Consider the following 16,679-nt stretch of genomic DNA (forward strand, 5'->3'; position numbering starts at 1 on the left):
GTGTGTGTGTGTGTGTGTGTGTGTGTGTGTGTGTGTGTGTGTGTGTGGGAAGGGGGGGAGGTTTGTTTTTTTTTAAACAGAAGAAAAATAACTGTCGTGAGGACAGTGATGCAAAGTGGTCTTTCACCCATTCTTTCTCCTTATTAAATTGTTCAGATTTCTGTCCTGCTTCATAGGATTCTGAGAAACTCAACCATCAATACTCACATGCTTACTGACATCTCTGCATGCTTTCACTAAGTTAGAAAGTGTGTTGCTTTGTAACAATATTTGACAATCCATTACCAGTTAAATTGTGTACTTTTCCTTTCCTTTCCTTCCTACCTGCTTCCTTGCCCCAGGCTACAGAAACCGACAACAAAATTGAAATATGTACCCGAGCCTACCATCTTCTTGTTAAAAAAGTGGGATTTAACCCAAATGACATCATCTTTGACCCCAATATCCTCACCATTGGGACAGGAATGGAAGAGCACAACCTGTATGCTGTTAATTTTATCAATGCAACTAAAACCATCAAGGTAAGCTGTGGAAATTTCTATTTCTTTCTTATTCTTTGTTACAAGGAATGTCTTTCTAGGTAGGGGAGGTTATATTTGGAGATAAAAGATATCCATTAAAAAAAAAGATTGAGGTGGATAACGAGTGGGAACATATGTCTGAGTCGTGATGTATTCTGAAAGTTTTTAGCAGAGATTTCAAACTCTTTCAGCACCTGCATTGGACCAGATCAGAATATAATAGGAAAATGTTTAACAAAATAAATAAAAATGTAATACAACATAGATAACATAAATTTGTGGTTTTCTAAGTTAATATATGGCCTACAGGGATCCCTTTCTATTTGAGTTTGATAGCACTGGTTAATAACACTCCAAATCAAATAATGAAGCTGCCCTGTGGAGTGCTGATTTCTAGGGTTTTCCATTCCTTCCCATGCTTAGCTGCCCCCCTACTCCTTTGAAAGCATCGCTCCTCCGCAGAGCTTCTGTGACTCAGGCAGTACAAGAAGGTCTGCTGCTATGGAATGGAGTCAAAGGCTCATCTTAGAGGTCATCTAATTCAATCCCCCACTTTCCATATGAGCAAATTGAGTCCCAGTTCTTAAGTGACTCACCCAAAGTCAAACATATAATAAAGAGGCAGAGGCAAGATCAAACGTAGGTTCCTGTGACTCCCAATATGTCTCTTTTTTTGCTGTACTGTTCTGTCACCCTTGGATTGGTCAACTTTTGTTTTGTCCTTATTTGATGTTTGTCTCTTACGCAAGGACAGAAGTAGCAGTTTAGGCGGAATGTGATAGCTCTTTAGAGGTATCTCAAAGGCTATCATGTGGAAGAAGACTTAATCAATCAATCAATAAACATTTGTTATGTGTCTACTGTATGCCGGGTCTTGTTCAACATGGCCCCAAAGTGGGGCAGAGCTAGGAGCAATGAGGGGAAGTTGTCAGGAGGTTGATTTTAGGTTCATGTAAGGAAAAACTTGTTAATGATAAGAAGTATCCCAAACTGGAATACCTTCAGAAGTTGTGAGTTTCCCATCACTAGATGTTTTCACAGAAAAAATGGATGAACACTTGCCAGATATGTTGTAGAAGAGATTCTTGTTCATATCTTGGTTGGATGAAATGGCTTCTGGGGTCCCTTCCAACTCAGTCATTCTGTGATAAAATGCTGAGGAAAATTATTAACCTATCACCAAGTGTTTGGCATCCTACTAGAGGCTATAAACATATGCACCTTCTTGGGATCAGCAGGGGTTTTCCTTCACGCTGCTGGAATTCTCACTGAAGTATTTTTTATGAAGCTGTAATGCCCTTCAAATATGCCATCACATTAGGATAATTAAACTGACACTAATTAAAGGAAGCAATGTTCCTGAAATGTGGTGCAGCAAAAGCCTTCCTCAAGTAATGTGGTCTTACGAGAGACCTTTTGGCAGAAGCATCATCAGTCTGGGAAGCACTGTGTCCACACCTCAATCGGCAGAAAGTTGTAAGGAAGTCTAAAGGGCCAGCTTCATTTAAGAAATTTTTTCTCCTTTGGAAACTTGTATGAAGTGGAATTCAGTGTGTTCAGATAGGGTCCATCTTCATTTCATCTCCATGTTTGCTTGAGAGATGATTGCACAGAGGAGTTCTGCCAAGTGCAAAAGTAATGTAGTCATGAAAAAAAGGCATAACCTATGGAAAAAAATGACATTTTAACTCAGAAACCCATGCACAGGTTGCTCATCTTTTTGGTTCAAAGCAGTTACTGTCCCAGTACCTTCATACCCACTCTTGACAAGTATAGTAGACTAGAAGGCCAGTTTTTCCAATCCTTCTTGTCAAGCAGGGAATCCTTTCTCCAGTAGTTTGTATTTTTAATTTTTACTAAAAGTCTGGGCTTTTCAGTTCATATCCTTTTGCATCTTGCTTATTGACTTGACTAAGTGACTGCTTGTTTGTTCCACTTATCTTCTTTTCCATTCCATTCAATCAATACCCAATGGTGACTGCTTTATAATGTCATTTGAGGAATCATAAAGCTAGATCCGCTTCATTCTTACTTTTTTCATCATTTCTCTCGAAATTATAGATGTTTTTATTTCTCTAAAAGTGAATTTTATTTTAGCTAGTCTTGTAATTCCGTGGTAGCTTAATTGATATAACATAAATGTGAAAATTAATTTAGATGATGTATCAATTTTATTATGTTGGTGTGGCCCAACCATGAACATTGAGTATCTCTCCAATTGTTCAAGCTTCTGTAGAATTTTTAGTTGTATTATTGAGTTTGCTTTTGTAGATTAACTCAGATATTTTATACCTTTTGTAGTTAGAGTAGATTTTCGCTTTTTGTCATTTACTCCTGATTTTTCTTTAGCAGTATACAGAATTGCTGATGATTTTTGTGCATTTATTTTCTATCGTGTTACTTTACTAAAGCTAGAAATCATCTTAGTTTTTTTTTTTTATCAAAAGAAATTCCTTTTCTGCTGCCTCTCTTAATGGCTGTATCAGATTGAATGAGGATAAAAAATAAACTGCATCACAGAGATGCAGGCTTTCTGATAAATACAGGGAAGACTTGCCTTTCCTTTTGTAACATTTCCTGCTAAATAGGGATTCACATCTGAAAAAAATCTCTTCTTCCTTCTGGTTCATGTTTTACCTTTTGGGTCAAAATAGCATTAAGCAAGGATAGCAAAGAGGTAAGCAGTACTTATTATTTAAGTAAACACTCTACTTAGGGATTTGGGAATGATATTTCCTTATTTTTTTTTTTAATAAAAGTAAAATGCTAAGTATTATTTTCTAAATGGGTTCTGTAATCCCCTCTGCTACAGCATTAGTAATTATCACCTGAGTATAGTAGATCTAATTTTTTTTGATTATGCAATAGTCCCTTCAGGACTGATAAAAGGAAGACCCTTTGAAAAAAGGCACAGTGGCTAATAATGTGTAGTGACATTGGGGCGGGGGATTGTGAGTTGGTTCTGGCAAGAGGATGGATTTCACTCATTTCACTGGTTTACTTCTCCTTTTGATGAGTCATCACTTTAGAATTTGTGAGCCTTCTCTTTCTCACATGTTTTATTATGTGTTAGTATGAGTTTGTAATGAACTTTCTAATTTGCCTGTAGCTTTTAATAGCTTTTTTTTTTATGCATCATGTTTATCTGTGATGGATGAGCTTCATGTCATCAAGAAGTCTACAATTTAGTAAGAAAAAGTTGTTTTGAAACATTGATGTTTTTGGTATGACTGTCATTGATTTCTTTTTTGTCCTAAGAAGCTCTAAATTATGAATGGTATTTTTCCTTTTCTGAGAGGCAGCATGGCATAATGAATAGAGGGCTGGTTTCAGAACCAGGTTGAAATCCCATCTGTGACACTTATTGTGTGACCCTAGGCAAGATACTTAACCTCTAAGACTGTAAACTTCAGAGAAGGTCCTTCCCTTCATCGTTAGGAAGAGTTTCCTTACCTGAGAGCTCACCCATGAAATCATAGCTCAGTCCTCATGTCTAATTTTCTTTTTACTTCCCCATCCTTATGAAGAGAAATGAATCATATACTTGTTAGTTGACAGACCTTATTAAGTTTCATATTGTTGGCAGAAAACATTGCCTGGAGTCAAAATAAGCGGAGGCCTTTCCAACTTGTCCTTCGCCTTCAGAGGAATGAACGCCATCCGAGAAGCCATGCATGGCGTATTTCTTTACCATGCAATAAAGGTATGTGGTGAGGCCCGGTTGTCCTGCTGAGCACCAGCATGGAACTTGACTATTCCTGGGAACCCTGACTCTTCTTTTCATTCTCCTCAGTGTGGTATGGACATGGGAATAGTGAATGCAGGAAACCTTCCAGTGTATGATGACATTCACAAAGAACTCCTACAGCTTTGTGAAGATCTGATTTGGAATAAGGACCCGGATGCGACAGAAAAGCTGCTACGCTATGCCCAGGTAACTTCAGGTGGAAGAGGAGAGAAGAGTGTTCTGGAGAGCAATAAAATTAACTAAGTGGTGTAATCACTTGGCCTAGAGTCAGGGAGACCTGAGTTCAAATCCGGTCTCAGACAGTTACTAGCTGCTTGACTCTGGGCAAATCACTTAGCCTCTGTTTGCACCAGTTTCCTCATCTGTAAAATGGGTATAATAATGATACCTACCTGCTAGGGTTGTTCCAGTGATCAAATAAGATAATTGTAAAGTGCTTAGCCCAATGCCAAGGTCGAATGATTTGCACCAAGGTCACATAAATAGCCAGGTTGCAATTTGAAAGTAGGTCCTTTGATTTCATTTGACCTCAGTTGCCTTTCTAATGAACTAGGCACTTAATGTCAGAGAGAGAGAGAGAGAGAGAGAGAGAGAGTGTGTGTGTGTGTGTGTGTGTGTGTGTGTGTGTGTGTGTGTGTAAATAAAGGGGACATTTTAGTCCCTCTGTAGAGGGACTTGCTTCACAAAAGCTCACAGGCTATTAAACTGAGACAAAAAAGGATCAGGATGCTGGTAAAGGAGTAGCAAGATGCTAGTATAAATGTTGTTACTGTTTTCTAAGCAGCAATCACTTGTCAGCCCCCCAGTGCACATAGTAACTATTCCCTTTTCTCCGGGGCAGATGGACATAGGTTCGCAGAAAAGGAAATCAAGAGGACTGCAGACAGGTAGCAGGGTTCTTGCTCTTTCAGTCCTAGTAACTGAGAAAAATTGGATTTCTAGAGTTTTGCTTAGGGAGTGCTGCATTGAGAGAAGCGCATTGGAGTTCAGATCATGTAGGCAATTGAGTTTCCTCTGAGTTCTTTCTCTGATGGCTGCAGGCCAGAGCGCCCTGGTGTTGGTCATTGTGAATTATAAGTAGCCATTTCTTAGCTTGTGTCAGTTTGCCAGATGAGAAAACCAACTTGGCAGAAACATTTTTCCCCCTCCTTCCAACACACTGTATTTACTACCTCTGTTCACAGTGATCCCAGGCTTTCTTCATGCTTTCGTAGTAGAGACCATATGAAGGTTTTCATTAATGCTGAGATACTAAATAGCATTCTGTTATTGGTTGCAGCAGTCCTCGATGAGACCTTTCTTTGATAACTCACTGAGTAAACAGGCAATGTCAGCCTGTTGTCAGAGGCTGGAAAGTGGTTTAGATTCTTTGGCTTGACCTTGGGCCAGTCAAAGTATTCTTAATTGATTATTGCATGTCTCCTTTTGTGTGTGTGTGTGTGTATGCGCGCGTGCACGCTAGGCAGTGGGGTTAAGTGACTTGCCCAGGGTCACATAGCTAGTAAGTGATATGTGTCTGAGGCTGGATTTGAACTCAGGTCCTCTTGAATTCGGGGCCGGTGCTCTATCCACTGTGCCTCCTAGCTGCCCCACACGTCTTCTTTCTTACCCCACCTTGTTGTATGAGATAACCCTTTCATTTCAGAAGGATAAACATGGAGCACCTTATCATTGTCATTATTTTTATTAATAACAGACATTTTTTATAATTCTTTAAGGATTCCAAAGCATTTTACGTATCGGTCATTCAGTAAACATTTATTAAGCGCTTGCTATATGCCAGACACTGTGCTAAACACTGGGAATACAAAAAGAGGCAAAAGACTGGCCTTGCCTACAAGGACCTTACAGTCTGATGGGATATTATCTCATTAGAACCTTATAACAAAACCTGTGAGATAGGGGCTATCTGTTAGTCCCATTTTACTGATGAGGAAACTGAGGATCCGAGAAGTTGACTGATTTGCCCACGTTCACACTGCTAGTACATATTTGAGGTGGGCTTTAAACCTGGGGTCTCCTTGCCTTTTTTAAAAAAAAAATTAATTTATGGGATAAAACAAGCATTTCCATAACATAGTATAATTTTAAAAGATGATTGCATATGAAACTGTATATATATTATATACAACTTGCTACTCCTTTTGAAGTTAACATGTAAATTTCTGTTCCCTGGCTGTGCGCTGCCCCCCCCATTACCACCCTAGACATGATGTTCATCCGCTATGCCATACTAACTCCTTGAGTATAAGACGAGTTATTATAAACTTTTGAAGTACAGTTCTCACTCTGAATTATTCAAGACATGTGGTATTGTTCTCTCTTCCTTTCCTCATTTCAGTTTTAGGCTCTTGTTTACCAGTTTTCTTTCCTGTGTATCTTGATGAGCTGTCAGGAGATAGAGTCTCTAGAGGTACAGGCAGAGTTGAGGGGACCCTAATAGACATTCCAAGAGCTGCAATTCATCATAAGAGAAATGGCCTTGTTCTTCCTGATGGAACTATGGCAGCTTGTTCTGTGCCATCAAGATCGCTGTCAGGTAGCTCCTCTCCATTCAGGGTGACTTCTATTAATGTTATGGGACTTAATAAGGCAGACAGACATATTTTAACAACCCCTGGGAGCCACTGGCTAAGTAGCATTTCTGTAGGAGGCACTAAGTACAAATGGAGCATGAAAAGTGGGAATGTAGTAAAGCAGATGAAAGTCATTGGGGTTTTTTCCCTGCTTCCTTGAGGGAATGATTATCTCCTTTCAAAAATGAACTTATCTCAATACTGGCCCTGCTGTTCACGTCTCCTGCCTGGTTTGTTGTTGTAAACACTGAGAAGAGTCCTGTGCTCCATCCTCCAAGGTCCTGTAGATCCTTTCTTTAATTAGCATTAAACTGTATTGCAAAAGATTTAAAGTAGTCCCAAAACAATGTCAGGACCCAGGCTGATGAGGAGAAAACTCTGTGGTAATGAGATGTTCTAATATCCAGCATTGGAGAGGCAGAATCATGTAGTGGATAAAGTGTGGGCCTTAGGGTTCAGAATCCATCAATCAGTAAGTGTTTTATTAATTAAGTGCCTGCTACGTGCCAGCATTGGGAATAGGTATATAAAGAAAGAAACATTCCCTACTCACAAAGAGCTTAAGAGTCTAATGGGGGAGACAGCAAGTACATATATAAGCATAGAGAGCATGAATATAAAGTGGATAAATGTAAATATAAACAAAATAGTTAAAAGCAAGATAATTTGGGAGAGTACTGTCCAACGCATTTACAATGCATTCTAGATTTATGAAGAGAAGATGAGGAAAAAGAACTAAAATAGCTTATTTCCTGTGAGAGTGAATTTAACTATTTGGAGGAGAAATATAAAGATCCTTGAGATTTTAATCATTTTACTTGTTTAATAATTTTGACTAAATTGAATGATGCAGAACTCCTTATCAATTATCTCTTTATTGTGAGGGTTCGAGGTGGTTTTAACTGATCTTCCACACAGTTAAAATATAAGTAATATGTCTATTTCATTAATGATTTCATTGTTAATAAATTTTGTATTCAGTAATTTCAATATTGAATTATCAGAGGTTAAGAGATTTAATAGAAATATGAGTATTTACTTTTAGGAAGGGAAGTTTCTACAGTTTGTTTATTAAATAATATTTGATAAAACTGGGTATTGTTTCAGCCAACTGATGAAATAGTTAGAAAGAGGTTGTAATTTTATTAATTAGAAAGAAAATATCCAAACACACTCCTAGATTACCATAGAATTTGGGATGATAAAATTACATATGAGAGTAATTGAAGTAGCAGCTGAAGGGTGATATTCAAGTGAGGTTGGTAGACCTGTCCCCTGCCTTGAAATGTTGATGTCTTCATGCCTCCCTTCCTCTTTTCCCTTACCGATCAAATCCTGTGAGTTTTAATTTCATTGCTTATCCAACTCTTCTGTTTCATTTTCACCAGTGCTCCCTCTTTCCCCAGCCAAGCACACAGTTCATCCTTTCATCACCTCATGCCTATGATGGCTTCCCTATAACCATTACCTATCCAGTTGAGACACTTCTGCTAGATTAATTTGCTTTTTTAAAAAAATAGTCTTTTTTTGTTAGCACTTAAATATTCAGAAACATGAACATTTCAGAATACAAAATAAAGAATAAAAAAAGAGGACTGGGTATGTCTATGGAAGATGCACTACTAAACTGAAGGTTCCAGCCTCCAACCTTGTTGAGTTGATAGCTACTTTACCTAGTTTTTGTCTTCATTTCAGATTTATGGCAAAGGAGGGAAGAAAGCCATCCAGACAGATGAATGGCGGAATGACCCCATCGAGGAAAGACTGGAGTATGCCCTTGTTAAGGTATGTTAGGAGAACAGAGCTTCACTGGGTTGGAAGGAAGTACAGAGAGCGCTCATAGGTAGGACGTTCCAAAAGTCTGAAGGCCGTTTTAATGGGTGAACTGCCCTCAAACTTTGAGGACACCCCACGTATAAGCGTGGTCTGCTCATTTGCATGATCATTGGTGGAGGAGTCTCTTGGTGTTCAAGAAAAAGGAGCTAATACAAGGAATCCATCAGGAAATTCACAAATTTTCCTGAACACTTAATTCGTGCATGGTGCTGTGACTATATCTGATGCCTAATTTTTGCAACTCTTAGGTGTTATTTAATATTTCTCTGGCAGCAGTGTTTTTAAAAAGTCAGTGCTGTTTGGTATTTTGTAGTCCTTCACTTCCTACTGCCAGAGACAGGTTTGAGTTATAGGATCACAGAATTTTAGAGTGGAAAGGGACCCCAGAACTCATCCACAGTGGTTCTCGCAAACCTTTTCATCCCTTCTCAAACCTCCCATTGCTTCCCTTTGCCTTGCCCTTTTAGCTTAGTTCTTTACCTCATATTTTATGTAAAAAATTGAGACTGTGAGTTCCCTTTTCTCCCCCTTCCTCATCTCTTATCACACAGATGCCTTCTACTGCTGTTTCCTCCTTCACCCCTGTCTCACATGATGAAATGGCCTTACTCCTCACCAAGGACAACCCTCCACTTGTTCAAGTATTCCCATTCCAGCCTGTCTCTGCCAGCAGATCACCCCCTCTGTCATCTCTACTCTTTTCACTTATCATCATCTCTCCCTGTCTGTTAGCTGTATCCATATTGCCTGCAAACATGCCTATATGTCCTTCATCCTTAGTAACTAGACTCCTTGAAAAGGCCTCTATTTTTTTTCTTCTTAACCCTTTACAGTCCAGCTTCTGACCTTATCATTCCACTGAAGCTGCTCTCTTCAGAGTTATCAGTAATCTCTTAGTTGCCACATCCAATGGCCTTTTCTTAATCCTTATTGTCCTTGACCTCTCTGCAGCCTTTGACACTTTGATCACCCTCTCCTCCTAGATAAATTCTTAACTTTGAGGACAGTGCTCTCTCCTGGGTGTGTTTACCTGTCTACTCCTCAGTCTCCTTTGCTGGGTCCTCATTACGCCCTCTAATCCTAGGCAGTGTTCTGTCCTGGGCCCTCCTCTCTTCTTCCTCTATGCTCCTCTACTTGGGGGCAGCTAGGTGGCGCAGTGGATAGAGCACTGGCCCTGGAATCAGGAGGACCTGAGTTCAAATCCAGCCTCAGACACATAACACTCACCAGCTATGTGGCTCTGGGCAAGTCACTTAACCCCAATTGCCTCGCAAAAAAAAACAAAAAAAAACCAAAAAAACCCCCAAACAAATAAATAAATATACTACTCCACTTGGTGATCTCATCAGCTCCCATAGATTTAATCACCACCTCTATGCTGATGACTCTCAAATCTTCCTATCCTGCCCTATCATCTCTGCCGACTTCTCGGCTTACATCTCCAGCTACCTTTCAGACATCTCAAACTGGATATCTAGTAGACATCTTAAATTAAACATGTCCAAAATGGAGCTCATTATCTTTTGAACCCTCCTCACCTCCATACTTCTGTATTATTATAGAAAGCAACACTATCCTCCCATCCCTTAGGCTTGCAACCTAGGAGTTATCTTTTGTTCTTCATCTCTCTCACCCTCACCTCCCCCCTTGTCCAATCTGTTGCCAAGACATAAGGTTTCACCTCTGCAACAAGTCTCAAATAAACTCTCTTTTCTCCCCTGACACTGCTACCACTCTAGAGCAGGCCCTCATCACCTCATTCCTGGATTATTCCAATAGTCTGCTGTTGGGTCTGCCTGCTCAAGTCTCTCCCCACTCCAATCCATCCTCCACCAAATCACCAAAGTGATTTTCTTAAAGTACAAGTCCAGCTGTGTCACTCCCCTACTCAGTAAACTCCTGTGGCTCCCTATTGCCTCCAGGATCAAATACAGAGTGCTTTGTTTGGCATTCAAAGCCATTCATAATCTAGCCCTCTCCTGTCTTTCCAGTCTTCTTACACTCTGCTTCCTGCCGAGTACTCTTTGATTCAGTGATATCAGCCTCCTGGTTGTTTCAAGAACAAGATCCTCCATCTCTTGACTCTTGGTATTTTTTCTAGCTGTTCTTCTTGGGTCGAATGATCCCCCTCCTCGACTCCACCTACTGACTTCCCTGGATTTTAAGTCCCAACTAAAATCCCACCTTCCTTAGGAAGCCTTTCCCAACCCCTCTTATTTCTAGTGCCTTCTCTTCTCTCTGTTAATTATCTCCTATTTTTCCTGCATATAACTTGCTTTGTGTATATTTGTTTGCATGTTGGCTCCCTGATTAGACTGTAAGCTCCTTGAGGGCAGGGACTGTCTTTTGCCTCTTCTTATATCCCCAGGGCTTAGCACTGTGCCTGGCACGAATTAGGTACTTAATAATTGTTTATTGTTTGATATTATCAAACTCCCATTTCCATAGGCAAGTAAACCACTGTGCACAGACTTGCCCAAGGTCACACGTGTGGTTAGTGGTAAAGACTAGACCAAAAAGCTTGTCTCTTCCTCTCCTAGTCCTGTCTTTTGTTGATTACATCCCACTTTTCCTCTTAACTCCTACACCTGATGTCTTGTGTTTTGCTTGCTTTTCATCTGGGTGGCTTTGGGCCTGGCAGTCTGCTTTGTACCTTATTCATTCTCTGCCCTTAGTCCCTTAACCTCTCTCAGTTTCCCCACATATGAAATTTTGGTGGGAAAGTTTCAGAAGTAATATCAGAATATACATGTATATTATTATATTAATTATATATGATTATTATATTTATATTAATATATTATATATAATTTCAGAAATAAACAATAAAGATATCAGAAATTTAAAGTCTTTAAGGCTACTACTAGAAGACAAAGCAGGCTTTGTTGTTTTTGCTTAAAATTTGTATTTTGGTATTCACTCTCAAGTCCTCAGAGAGCCTTCGATAGAACTGAGTTTTCACATATGATTGTTAAAACTCTGTTGAACTTTTATTTTATTTTATAGTCAGTGTTTCTGCATTGTTTTTCTTCTTTCAGGGCATTGAAAAATATATCGTAGAGGATACTGAGGAAGCAAGAATAAACAAGGACAGATATCCCCGACCTTTGAACATAATTGAAGGGCCGCTGATGAATGGCATGAAAGTAGTTGGTGACCTCTTTGGGGCTGGAAAGATGTTTCTTCCTCAGGTTGGCAAAAGAATCGGGGGCAGAGGTGGAGGTGGGGGCAGGCGGCAGTAGAAATCCTTACATTGTTGTCATTTCCTTGTCTTATGACCAATAGTTACTTTGGAACAACTTCATTCAATTAATCAAGCCTCTGTTAAGGACCTACTATGTGTGGTGCTGTGATATGTATTGGAGTTAGAAAGTCTAAAATGAAACCATCTCTGCCCCCAGGGAGCTTAACAGCATTTCAGGAGAGACATGCATAATTTGTGTGTGTACATATACACACACACACACCCCTAAATACCCATATTTTTATAGACTGAGAATACACACAAAATAAATATAAGGTAAATTTTTGTAGGGGCATGTGGGAAAGACACTAGCAGGGGTAGGGAACCTGTGACCTGAAGGCCACCCCTGCACTAGAGGTTTGGTGGATCAGGAGAAGCCTCATGTAAGCAATGGTTTTTGATCAGAGCTTTAAAGGAAACAAGGGATTCTAACAGGTAGAGATAAGGAGGGAGTGAATTCCAGGTATGAGACTGTGTCTTTAAAGGCAGCATTTGTTATTTCTCTGGGTTTAGGTTAAATTGGGAGCTCAGAGAATTAAAGATATTCCCTTCTTCTCCCTCCTTCCCCCTCTCTCCCATCCGTTCCAGCTGACTCTCAAGTAAAGAGGAGTGCCTGGAAAATCTATCTTTTGTAAGATTGGAGCTCGTAGGTCACCTGAGAATATTCTTTTCTTTGGACCCAAATCCCCTTCCCCTCTTCACCTTCAAAAAGAAAGAAAACAAAGTCTCAAATCTCCTTTTAATATTTGCTTAGAAGTACCGATTTCTAATTTGGCCTACTGATGCTAACATCCCAGGATGATCTATTTAAAACAAATAGACTCCATCAGAACTAGAATGCATTAATTTATTTTTATTTATTTTTTATGGATAGCAGTAACGCTTGGGCTTAATTTACAGCAGTTGCAGAGGTGGGGATAGAATCACTCAGTATTTATTGAGTGCCTTGCAGGTTCTGTGCTAAGTGCTGGGGGCCTGTGATATACTTATACAAGAAGTATAAGACATGCTTTTGCTCAAGTTTAGTTGAGGAGATCCGGGACAGATGCACAGAAAAATTAAAATTATCAGTGGAAAAGATGGCACAAAGCAGGGCATGATCTATTGCCCAGAAATGATATTTAATCATTTCAACAAACATTTATTAAGGGCCTATTAAGGGCCTCTTGGCTTCTCTGGCTTCCTTCAAGCCCCAGCTAAAACCTCACCTTCTACAGGAAGCTTTTCCTACTCCATCTTAGTTCTGGTGTTGATTATTTCCAGTATATCCTGTCTATAGCTTGTTTGTATGTGGTCATTTGTGTGTTGTCTCTCCTGTTACACTGTGAGCTCCCTTAGGGCAGGAGCTGTCTTTTGCCTTTCTTTGTAACCTCATGCTTGGTATAGTGGCTGGCACTTAGTGGGTGCTTCCTGACAGACCAAAGATACAAAGACAGAATTTTCCTTGCCTTCAAGGGGATATACCATGTGCAAAAGTAAGTAAATCTAAAGTATAAGAGAGAGAATAGGCTCTGGACCTATGATTTCTTTCATAAGAGTGTAGAATTCCTGGCATTGCCCTCTACCAATGTAAGTTGGCATTTTCTCTATGACTTACAATTTGGAGTGACCTAGAGCAGAGGTGTCTAATATATGGCCCCCAACACCCCCAAATGTGGCCTGAACCATACTGAAATGTATTTGGGAAATATTGAACAAAATAAATAAAACTGCAATAAGATAGATAATATAAAATTTAAAACTAAGTCAGTATGTAGTCTGCAAGGATCCTTATGTATGATTTAGTGGACTGCTTCCCCCTTCCCATTTCTATTTGAGTTCAAGGGAGTTAGCAGTAATAACTGAAGTCAGAGAAGGCTTCATGTAGGAGGAAGCATTTGAATTGATTGAAAGAAGTCAGGGGAATCTAAACATGAGAACAGAGGAAGAACAGAATTCGAAAGATTGCTCATTATGGGCTGGGATTGTCTGGGAGGGTTTGACCAAAATGATGCTTGAGCTAATAACCCTTGGAGGATGGGTAGGATCTGGACAGGTGAAGAGGAGAGAGAACAGCATGAGCAAAAGTGTGGAGGTAGAAAAACACAAAGCCCCTTTTTTGGTTTTGAGTTCTATTGTTCTCCTGGGTTTGACTTTAGTAACTATTTCTGCTTTGCTGACTATTCCTTGGTCTCACTCTAGTGAAAGCTCATTATTTTGTCAAGTGATTTGGGCCTGGAGTTAGGAGGACACAAGCTCTAATGTTGTCTTGAGCACTTTCTAGCTCTGTGATCTTTGACAAGTCATTCAAACTCTCTCAGCCTCAGTTTCCTCATCTTTAAAATAGTAATAGTAACAATAGTACCTCCTTTCCAGGGTTGTTTTGAGGGTAAAAGGAGATAATATTTGTAAAGTGCTATGTAAATACTAGCTATTCTCTGAAATTTCCCCAAAACAAATGGATTAATAATTATCTGATTATTTTTGTCTTTCCAGGTAATAAAGTCAGCCCGTGTCATGAAGAAAGCAGTTGGCTACCTCATTCCTTTCATGGAGAAAGAGAGAGAGGAAGACAGAGCTCTTACTGGGAATGTGGAAGAAGAGGCAAGTCATTGTCTGCCTGGATGACCCTTTGGAGGGTTGGCCTGGAAGAGAGTGTGTTGGGTGGGGACAGATGGTGTTGCTTTTGGACTTTGCTGAGGTCATTGCCTAGAGTGAAGTGCAGAGGAAATAATAGAGAATCCCTTTAGAGGCAGCTGGGTAGAGTGCTGGACCTGGAGTCAAGAAGACACTCAACCTGTGTGATCCTGGGCAAGTCACTTAACCTCTGTCTGCCTCATTTTTCTCTACTGTAAATTGGGATTTCCCAATTTGGCACTTAGTGCCACTGACTTCCCAACCCAAAATGCCCATCCCTGGCCACCACTCTTCTATGATCTCCCCCATTCAAAAGTATGCTCCTTGAGAATCAGACTGTTTTTGTATTTGTATCCCCCCATACTTAACATGGTCCCTGGAACAAAATAAGCCCTTAATAAATGCTCTTTTCATTCACACATTCAATTGCTTTCATCTGGAAATTATGAGTTTTCATCTGAAGAATAACCCCAAGCTAGGGATTTGTAGCAGCAAGTTCAAAAGAGCACTCACTTAAGGATACTCTAATACATGAAAATCAGAAGGGAAGGAAACCAGCACTTATTAAGCACCTGCTAAGTGCCAAGCCCTGTGCTAAGCCCTTTACAATTGTTACCTTGTTTGATCCTCACAACAGCTCTGGGAGCACTTTATAATGGTTATCTTATTTGATTTTCAAAATAATCCAGGGAGACAGATGCTATTATTATCCCCATTTTACAGTAGAGAAAAATGAGGCAGACAGAGGTTTAAGTTTTGTAGAATACTTTATAGTTGTCTTCTCCTTTAATCCTATGAGGTAGTTGCTATTATGATCCCTGTTTTACAGATGGGGAAACAACTTCCAGGGCCACTTGATATAGTGAATTCTCACCAATTAGGTGCAAAGAAGCCTCATGGCAAGCCAGGGGCAGAGGGTAGAGCATGGCATCATGGCAGGAAGATAACCACAGTATAATGTTCCTTATCAGTATTTTTTATTGATAATTGGCCCCTATAGAGAAACAATGTTTTGGGGGGACTGGGGTGGGTGGGGGGAGTTGTAATGGGCAAATCATTTATTCTTGTTTGACCAACCATTTAGCCTGATTATGAGCCCAGCCTAGCTCTGCTTTGTTCTATCCACACAAAGTCCTCCAGCTTGATTAGCTTGATGAGCTCCCCATAAAGTAGATTGTTCTGGTGCTTAGGACTTAGAACCCTAAGGATTATCATGTAGTTTTGTACAAAGTAGGCAGCCCCACCTGATCATGTCTGCTGGTGGTTGTCCTTTTGATGGCAATACTTATTGCCACAATAATGCTGTTCCCTTTATATAACATTTAACAATTCACACATTGGCTCATGTGCAGTCTCGTTTTATCTTAACGACTTATGAGATAAATAGGGCAGTTGGTAGTATACCCATTTTACCGATGAAAAAACAGGTTCAGGAGGCAAACAGTAAATAGTGTTGCCAGGACAAGAATTGAGGCCCTCTTATTCTTTGACCACTGCTGTTTCCATCATGCACCCCCGCTACTTTTCACTGTCAGTAGGACCTAAGCAAATTTGTTTTAACATGCTTGAATAATGACTTGTTTCTACATGTTTGTCACTTCTAGATTCCCTGCCCATGGTAGATAAGAGCCTTCCTTTGTAACAAAGAAAATCATTTAAGCAGAACACAGGAACTGTATGCAATATTCTGTACCCGTAGCCCTCTACTTCTTTAAGGAAAGGAGGGAGATGCTTCCTTATTTCTTCTGAGGGACCATGATTAATCGTTAGAGTTACTCAGCATTTGACTTCATCTTAGCGCTACTTTTATTTACACAATCTTAGTAATTTTCTATATTACCTTCCTGACTGTGCTTACCTTCCCTCTGAACCAGTTCATTCATGTCTTAGATTATTTTTTATTAGTGTTGATAGGTTCGTGCTCATTGAGCATTTCCTACACTTTCTCATCTTTATTTCTTTGTCACCAGTAGTGCGCTTACTTGATATCCAGGCTGGGCACTGAATACTAGTACTGCTACCACTACTACCACCACCACCCATTACTATTGCTACTCCTACCACTACCACCGCCGCCACCACCACCACCACCACCACTACCACTACCACTACTACCACTACTATTTAGCTAGCTAACT

The 16,679-nt window shown here is 39.9% G+C and overlaps 1 protein-coding gene across 3 annotated transcripts in view; it reads left to right on the forward strand.

Moving 5' to 3' along the window:
• LOC114049742 (methionine synthase) overlaps positions 1-16,679 on the forward strand; it is a 134,202-nt gene that overhangs the window by 75,011 nt on the left and 42,512 nt on the right. For 2 of the 3 annotated variants that reach the window (XM_027871131.1, XM_027871130.1), the window contains exons 16-21: positions 342-521; positions 4,108-4,224; positions 4,315-4,455; positions 8,541-8,630; positions 11,720-11,872; positions 14,401-14,508. In XM_027871131.1, the coding sequence (XP_027726932.1) occupies positions 342-521; positions 4,108-4,224; positions 4,315-4,455; positions 8,541-8,630; positions 11,720-11,872; positions 14,401-14,508 (789 nt within the window). The remainder of the gene's footprint in view (positions 1-341; positions 522-4,107; positions 4,225-4,314; positions 4,456-8,540; positions 8,631-11,719; positions 11,873-14,400; positions 14,509-16,679) is intronic. The other variant, XM_027871132.1, reaches the window with a different exon arrangement.

Source organism: Vombatus ursinus, unplaced genomic scaffold (genome assembly GCF_900497805.2).
Source record: "Vombatus ursinus unplaced genomic scaffold, bare-nosed wombat genome assembly UNPS02014798.1, whole genome shotgun sequence".
Taxonomy (NCBI): domain Eukaryota; kingdom Metazoa; phylum Chordata; class Mammalia; order Diprotodontia; family Vombatidae; genus Vombatus; species Vombatus ursinus.